General features: G+C 49.5%; 1 protein-coding gene across 1 annotated transcript in view; it reads right to left on the reverse strand.

Moving 5' to 3' along the window:
* Positions 1-7,446, reverse strand: part of TMC2 (transmembrane channel like 2) — a 63,684-nt gene extending 56,238 nt beyond the window's left edge. Inside the window, exons 1-3 of the mRNA XM_012455314.2 lie at positions 7,340-7,446; positions 3,883-4,035; positions 484-574 (exon numbers count right to left, since the gene is read on the reverse strand). Of these exons, the coding sequence (XP_012310737.2) occupies positions 484-574; positions 3,883-3,929 (138 nt within the window). The 5' untranslated portion in view covers positions 3,930-4,035; positions 7,340-7,446. The remainder of the gene's footprint in view (positions 1-483; positions 575-3,882; positions 4,036-7,339) is intronic.
* Between the last annotated feature and the right edge of the window lie 1,363 nt (positions 7,447-8,809).

The following is an 8,809-nucleotide window of genomic DNA, read 5'->3' on the forward strand; positions in this document are numbered from 1 at the left end:
TCTCACATTAAATATCCAACATGAAACACTACCCTAACTTCAAGCAGATGCCTAGATTGTGATACAACTCAACAAAACAGAGCTGCCCCCCACCCCTCTGGGGACATAGCTGTTTGTCATCCATGTGACCCTGATTACACCACAGCCCTTCTGGGTCTCCACCAGCTCAGCCTGTCCTGATTTGGGGTTTGGAAAATAAAATCGCAGTGGTTTTAACATCATTAGTTCTCTAAGTGTATTCGATGGAGAGAAAACAAGTCTCAAATGTGTTGAAGCCCTCACAGTACAATTGGAGAAACTGGCAGGCTATATATGATCGCTTTCCATTTGTAGGTGGATCAGAATGGTCAGGTGGCCCTCACACCCAGGATTCTGGGGGCAGCTGGACACAAATGGTGAAACTGGGCAAGTGCCCGAGTTGGTCCCCAGATTCCAAAGCTGAGCAAGCCCTCCCCACAGATTTGCTGCCTCTACCCCACACACCTTGGCCATCAGCATCTTGCAGGCATATAGTCGCTTGCCTTTGCCCTTTCCCAAGGCACCTTCATACTTCTCCACAAATTCCTGGGCCTCCCTGCTTAGAAAAAAAAAGAGCAGGAATTCAGTTATCACCTAACCAAAGGAAATCTGAACTATGAAGGCTCAAACACATGTGGCAGAGGCACCAGTTTGGGTGGAGACTCAGAAGCTGGACAGCCTTAAACCTGAGTCTGGGATAAGGAGCCTTGTGGGAGGGAAGATGCTAGGAAGAGGCAAGGAGGGAGGCCCGGGGGAGGAGACCCACTGTTTGCTGGGGAGACCCACTCCAGTGAGAGAGGCATGGGTCTCCTCAGCTTCTCAGGCCTTAGCCTCTGCCCACCCTGCCAGCCCCAGGAACTCTGCCCCTCAGAGGCAGGGAGGAGATGTCAGATTTCTCCTCTGGCAGCTGAGGGCCGTGGTCCCTGAGACTTCCAGCCAGCTAGAGATCTCATTTCCATAGTCATCAGGGTTGCACTTTTTCCACTGTTAATAAAAGATGTGTTCTGGTGGCATCTGAGTGGGAGAGAGGTTCTGTTAGAGTGACAGGTGGCTGTTCTGTCCCACTGGCAGAAGGAGACTAGCTTGGGGGGAGCAGGGAGAAAGGATTTAAAAAGAGGAGGCTGCGAAGGGAGACAGCCCAGAGCTGAGCCTATCTTCCACACTATCGCCACCCGAGACACGGGACTATTTAAAAAAAAATTTTTTTTTTGAGACAGTTTTGCTCTGTCGCCAGGCGCCAGCCTAGAGTGCAGTGGCGCAATCTCGGCTTACTGCAACCTTCACCTCCTGGGTTCAAGCAATTCTCCTGCCTCAGCCTCCCATGTAGCTGGGACTACAGGCACGTGCCACCATGCCCAGCTAATTTTTGTATTCTAGTAGAAACGGGGTTTCACCATGTTGGCCAGGAATGTCTCGATCTCTTGACCTAGTGACCCACCCGCCTTGGCCTCCCAAAGTGCTGGGATTACAGGTGTAAACCACTGTGCCGGGCCAGGACTATTTAAATTTTTTAAATTACTTTTTTTTTTGAGATGAAGTTTTACTCTGTTGCCCAGGCTGGAGTGCAATGGCGCAATCTTGGCTCACTGCAACCTCTGTTGCCTGGGTTCAAGCAATTCTCCTGTTTCAGCCTTCTGAGTAGCTGGGATTACAGGCATCCACTACCATGCCTGGCTAATTTTCCATTTTTTACTAGAGATGGGGTTTCTCCATGTTGGTCGGGCTGGTCTCGAACTCCCAACCTCATGTGATCCACCCACCTTGGCCTCCCAAAGTGCTGGGATTACAGGCATGAGCCACTGCACGTGGCCTACTGTTATTTCATTATTTAATTGACAAATGGGCCAGGTGCAGTGGCTCATGCCTGTAATCCCAGCACTTTGGGAGGCCAAGGTGGGTGGATCACATGAGGTTGGGAGTTCAACACCAGCCTGGCCAAGATGGTGAAACCTTGTCTACTAAAAATAAAAAAAATTAGCTGGTCGTGGTGGTGGGCACCTGTAATCCCAGCTACTCAGGAGGCTGAGGCAGAAAGTTGCTTGAACCCGGGAGGCGGAGGTTGCAGTTAGCTCAGATCATGCCCCTGGACTCCAGCCTGGGCGACAAAGCAAGACTCCATCTCAAAAAAAAAAAAATTGTATATATTTATGGTGTATTTATGTATGATGTTTTGACATGTGTATAATTGTGAATTGTTAAGCTGATTAATATATGCATTGCCTTTCATTTTTTTTGTGTGGTAAGAATACTTATAATCTATTCTTAGCAATTTTCAGGTATCTAATACATTATTATTATAGTCACCATGCTGTACAGAAATTTGTTTAAATAAAAGTTAAAACAAAAAAATCAGTGTTTCAGTTGCACTAACTCTGTTTTAAGTAACCACACGTGGTAGTGGCTATGTGTTAGTGCAAATCTAGAATGATTTCCATCATTGCAGAAAGTTCTGGTGGTCAGCAGCACTGGCCTAAAGCATAGGCCTGAAGGCGCTCCCAGGAGGTGTTTCTTCTCACAGCTCCATAGGAGATGACATAAGAATTTGCAGCCTGTGGGGTAAGCTCTGCTTTCCAGAATCCTTGTCAGGGTCTGCACAGTGTCGGTGTAGCTAGATCCTTGCTATGCCTCTTGGGGTAAATAATGCCAGAACATGGCTGGAAACTGCCCTGTTTAATAAAGGGTGAGGAATTTGACTTGACCAATGAGGAAGCTCAGGTATGAGAGGAGCCAGGGAGCATGGGCTTCCTACAGAAGAGAGGGGGGAAGTGAGTGTCACCCCAAGGCTGTGGCAAAAAAACAGAGGGTCCTTGGGGAAAATGGTCATGTTGGATGGGAACTTTTTAGTAGAAACCCCAAAATTACATAATATAACTACTGCCTCCCTCCCTCCCTCCCTTCCTTCCCTTCCTTCCTTTTGAGACAGGGGTCTCACTCTGTCACCCAGGCTGGAGTGCACTGGCGTGATCTTGGCTCACTGCAACCTCTGCCTCCTGGGTTCAAGCAATTCTCCTGCCTCAGCCTCCCAAGTAGCTGGGACTACAGGTGCCTGCCACCACGCCTGGCTAATTTTTGTATACTTAGTAGAGACAGGGTTTCACCATGTTGGCCAGGGTGGTCTCAAACTCCTGACCTCAAGTGATCCACCCACCTTGGCCTCCCAAAGTGCTGGGATTACAGGTGTGAGCCACCACACCCAGCCTACTGCTATTATTTCAAAACTGCAGCAGGCTCCAGAATCATCAAATGCTCCATGCATCAGCCTTTTGCATGGAAACCAGAGAAGTGGCTGAGTAGAAAATAGAAGTTGAACGGCATGGGCAGGAGGCCTGTCGCCATTCACAGAGTGATATTTATGATGCCTGGAGGCTTGCACCAGGCAACGGGATGTGACAGTGGCTCAGAGAGACCCTCTCCAGCTCACTCTGCAAATCACATGAGAGAGAGTGTGTACACACGGAGAGATGCTGGGTGCTACAGGAACATGAAACAAAGCTGCTCTTGAGGAGGAGGAGGTCTAGAAAGCTTCTGAGAAAGGAACGTCTGTGTTGGATTGTGAGGGAGGCACAGAAGCCACTAGATGAGGTGGGGCATGGGATAAAAGGGGCAGCCAGGCAGGGGAATACGTGGGCACAGGCCGGGAGTCCTCTGAGTCTTCCCTGGTCCCCGTCCAGGCCCTGTGGTGCTGGCGAACAGCAGGGCTGCCCTGGCTCTCATGAGGTTCCCTGAGTGCTATGCTCCTCTCTGGAGCATCCCCCTTCCCATCAGGCCCCTTTGGGGAAGTGTGGAGGGAGGGGCTCCCATCCATCAGAAGGAGCTGAGCCCTGTGGACATCAGGAGGCCCTGGTTGGCCTGCAGCCTGCTCACCTGAGCTCTGTCAGCTTCTTCGCCATGGGCCAGGGCTTGCTCCGCATGGTGGCAATGAGCTTCTTTTTTTCTTCCACCTGCTCCAGGATCCGGGCCAGTTCCTCCTCAGACAGGGACTCCCCACCAGAGCCACTGGAGGCTAACGAGGATGATCTGGAGGCAGAGCCAGGGCGGAGGCAGAGGGGAGTTGGAAAGCAGGTGGTGTCCTCAGGTGCTGTGGAGTGAGGTGGAGCCCACGGGCAAGATGGCACTCCTGCCCCCTGCTCAGAAGCCCTCAGTGACTCCCATCACCTGGCAGCAGAGGCCAAAACTCTATCCTATAGCCCAGGGCCCCGGAGGGCTGCCTCCGCATCCTTCATTTCTCCAAGTCTTCCCACAAACTACACTCCAGCTTGGTGCTCCCCAATAGAAACAGGACACATGCCACTTATTGTAATGCAAATTTTTCTTTTTTTTCTTTTTTCAGAGACAGGGTTTCACCATCTTGGCCAGGCTGGTCTTGAACTTCTGACCTCAGGTGATCCACCCGCCTCAGCCTCCCAAAGTGCTGGGATTACAGGCATGAGCCACCTCGCCCGGCCAATGCAAATTTTTCTAGTAGACACCTTGAAGTGGTAAAAAGCAATGGATTAAAGCAATTTTAATAATACAGTTTATGTAATCAAATACATTAAAAACTGTAATTTAGCCTGCAATCAATAGACAATTATTAGAGATATTTCAGTCTTTCAAAAAAATACTGTCTTCAGACTGGACGTGGTGGCTCACACCTGTAATCCCAGGACTTTGGGAGGCTGAGGTGGCTGGATCATGAGGTGAGGAGTTCAAGACCAGCCTGGCCAAGATGGTGAAACCCTGTCGCTACTAAAAATACAAAAATTAGCTGGGCGTTGTGGCGGGTGCCTGTAATCCCAGCTACTCAGGAGGCTGAGGCAGAGAACTGCTTGAACCTGGGAGGCAGAGAGCGCAGTGAGCCAAGATCATGCCACTGCACTCCAGTCTGGGCAATAGAGTGAGACTCCATCTCAAACAGAAAAAAAAAAAAAAAAAATACTGTCTTCAAAGGTCGGTATTCATTTTGTACTCAAACTGCAAGGCTATTCAGATGTTAAACTTTCATCAGACGTATTTAATCTACATTTATATTTCATAAGTTTATAGGTGAAAAAGGTAGATTTCCCCAAATTGTTTTAGACATACTTAAAAGATTCCCAATAACTGAATCAAGTAGCTAAATATTCCTTTCCTTTGATATTTGCATCTGCATTGACATCAGTAGTTTGTCTTTTTGTAGAACTGTTCTGGCTTCAAAGTCAAATCAAATCAGTTTCAAAACTACATCTGTCCAAATTAAGTAAACTTACCAACTCCTATGTCAGCTCAGTGGTATTAACCGTGAGTTACAATTAAATGAGAAATTCAGTTACTCATTGAGTTACAATTAAATGAGAAGTTCAGTTCCTCAGCTCCACACTGGCCACATTTCAAGTGCTCAGCAGCCACATGTGGCTAGCGGCTGTCACATTGGACAGCAGGGCCATGGAGAATTTCCAGCTGGGGACCCCCCATCTCCCAGATAATTCTATGTGCTCAGTTGCCACAAAATCCAAGTGACTTTGTGTGTTCCTTATAGTGTCCAGCCTATTCTGACTCCTTCAGTGATAAAAATAGTGACTCTCAGCTGAGTGAGACAGTGGCCGATTGTGTAGGTGAAGGAGAGGACTAAGAAAGGGTTATGGCTGTTCAGCCTGAGGGCGTTTCATAAATGGAAACATCAGGGTGTGGGCTTGGGTAACTGCCCCTTTAGAGACAAGTTTGCAGCAGCCTCAGAGTGTTTTAGCTTCTGATTAACTCCTGGGGAGCAAAGGAGAAGTTTCTGGATGCCCTCGAAGGTTGAAAAGCCTAGAAAACAGATTATATATATATATATATATGTATATGTGTATATGTGTGTGTGTGTGTATATATATATATATATTTTTGCTATACTTCATGCACACCCTATGAATGATATCTGCCTTTGAGTCTCTGCATAGGGTGTTCCCACAGTTTGGGGGTTGGGCATCCAGTCATTGCTTGTTCATGTTCCACCTGTTCTTCAAAGCCTCGTTGCGATGTTTACCTTCTCCATGGAGGAGCCCTGATGGCCCAGCACCCCCAGAATTCAGCACTCTGTCAAGTCCTGTCTTGCATGCATATTGCTTTCTGCCTTGTCTTAGGATTACCAATGCCTGTCTTATCTCCTCTGCTACACTGTCGGTATCTGGGCAACGGGAACGGAATGTTTTCATCCTTCTACGCCCTAGCATTACCCTCAGCTGAAAATGACACGAATGAGTCTTTGCGGCCTATTGGGATGGTACAGCCTCCCTCAAAAGTTCAGGACACTCAGGGCCCATCAACGGTGCATTCAAATTATTTTTAAATGTCCAAGGGCACAATGCACCCTTTTCCCCTTCAGTTCATGTCTGGCAGCAACCAGACAGCAGACAAAGGCTCTAATCAAGCCAGGATGGTTGGCATGGCAACAGAAAAAATCAGTGGCCTTGTTTAAGAGCCTCAGATTCCTCTGTAAAGGTGGAGAGGAAGGGGGAGCACCCAACTGAGGCTGCGGGTAAAGAGGGTTTGCTACAAACCACCGGGAAGGAACAACAGCTCTTCACCATAATCCTAACACTCCCAATTTTTGCACAAGTTTTCCTATTTCTATCACGGGGAATTCTTAAAACAATCTGAGCAACGAATAAGGTATCTATTATCCTCAATGATTGAAAAAGGGAGGCAAAGAGAGAGAGAGATCTATTAAAATTGATAGCAAAAACATGAACTCCAAATCCCCACTTTCTGATGCCATAAGCTGGCCCTGTCCACTAACCCACATGTGCTAGTTGGTGGAAATGGTAATGGAACAAAGGAGGCAAAACAAATAAAACCTCCGAGCCCCAGAATTTCAGAGCTGGTAGCACCCGTGAAGGTCTCCTAGACCAATGCCACATTTCCAGAACAGGAAACTGGCCCAGATCCGGAATCCAGAAAGGGGTGTGCTTTTAAGCCCTCGGATGGTTCCTGAATCCAATTTTGTTCATGTCTCTCAGCTCCTCCTCTTCAAGAGCTGGAGTTAGCCACACGCTGAAATTCAGGGGACGCGGGATCTTGTCCCACCCTGCTGTTCCGTCACCTCACCACCCACGCTCCACTTCACCAGTGTGCCATGAGACGCTGGAGTGGAGAGAGCTTGTGGCCTCTCCACCTGCGAGGACCTGCGAGCTTCGTGTGGGTTCTGGGAGGAAGAGCCCACCGCAGAGCGAGGCAGTGGTAGGGGCGGGGAGACACGGAAGCCAGAGTGAGGGCAGGGGCTGCTCTCACCAGGGAGGGTCATCAGTCCCTCATGGGGGAAGGAGAAGGACCGCGAAGTGAGCATGTGGAGTGAACACACAGAATCCGAACCACAACACACCTGGGTTTCTTCTGCCGCTTCAACTTCTCCTCCTTCCTCGGAATCTCCTTTTCCTTCTTTGAGGGTGCTGTCTGCTCCTTGAGGGAAGACCTTTCACCCCGCTTCCTCCTCCCCTTGCGGGTCCCCTCTGCCTTGCTCGGCTCCTGTTTCCCCAGCTCCTCTCCAAGTCTCCTGCGCTCTGTTTGCTTCCTCTGGGGAGACTCCGGGCGTGGGCTGTCCCCTGCGCGCTCCTTCTGGCTTCGCTGAGCTCCACGCCTGCCCGGGGCCCCCTGGGCTTTGGGACCCCGCTTGCTCGAGGGTCTCCTTCCCAACCTGTCACCTGCAGGGGCAGGAAATGGACAGGTCTGGTTCCAGTGGCCCAGGAAAATGTCATTGACTGTGAGAAATCGAAAGTCCAAAGTGCTTCCGAGAGCTTGTGAGCTCTGCGGGGCTCAGAATAGGACACCCCAAATATGGCACCTTGGCATACTGAGTATGTTAAGCTGAAAGAAACTGAGAAAACTGCAGAAGCAGGAATGTCACTCTCTGGCCTTCTTCCTCCCCTCTCCCTTGAAGACCCCCTGTGACAGGTGTCCTGCCCTATACCCAAGGAAAGGAAAGTCACACAGAGGCCAAGAGGAATCTGAACAAACAGGCCTTGTACCTCCCCCTGGTTGATTACCATGACATCACACCCTTTTGTCCTCCAATCATGCTTCTGCACAAATGTCCCTAAAAATACAGTTTTCCCTGGATATTTGGGTCTTCATTTCTGAAGGCTCTTGTGTCTCCTAAAACTTAACATTAAATAAATGTGGATGCTCTTCTCTTGTTAATCTGTCTTTCATTATTGGAGTCTCAGCCACAAACCTTGCAATGGCTGAGGAAAGAAATCTCTTCTCCCTCGAGGTCCAAAGGCCACCTAATTTGAAAGCCTCCTGACTGGGTGAGGACTGCCTCTGTTCTCTGCCTGCTGGCTCTCCCACATGCTTGCCTAAACCTCGGGTAGAGATCGAGGCAGGGGTTCTTCCTTTTCTTGGATTTACTTTTCAAGGACTGATCCTTGAGGTCAGAGCTGCAACAGGTCCCAACACCCAGTGCCAGGGCCAAGCATGGGCTCTGGTTGGTCAGCCTGAACATTGAGACAGGGCCAGCTGGTTCCATTCTCCAGGGGGATGTGCCCTTGCTGAATGGTGAAGGGAACAGGGGGTGAGAGCTGCCAAGACAGGTTGGGTCCTGTTCCTCTGCGTTGCCTACATGTTTTTTGTTTGTTTTGAGATGGAGTCTCGCTCTGTCGCTAGGCTTGGGTGCAGTGGCGTGATCTCAGCTCACTGCAACCTCTGCCTCCCAGGTTCAAGTGATTCTCCTGCCTCAGCCTCCTGAGTAGGGGTTTCACCACGTTGGCCAGGATGGTCTTGCTCTACTGACCTCATGATCCGCCTGCCTTGGCCTCCCAAAGTGCTGGATTACTGGTGTGAACCACCGTGCCTA

The sequence above is a fragment of the Aotus nancymaae genome, unplaced genomic scaffold (assembly GCF_030222135.1).
Source record: "Aotus nancymaae isolate 86718 unplaced genomic scaffold, 86718_ANA_hifiasm-v0.15.2.pri h1tg000029l, whole genome shotgun sequence".
NCBI classification, from domain to species: Eukaryota; Metazoa; Chordata; class Mammalia; order Primates; family Aotidae; genus Aotus; species Aotus nancymaae.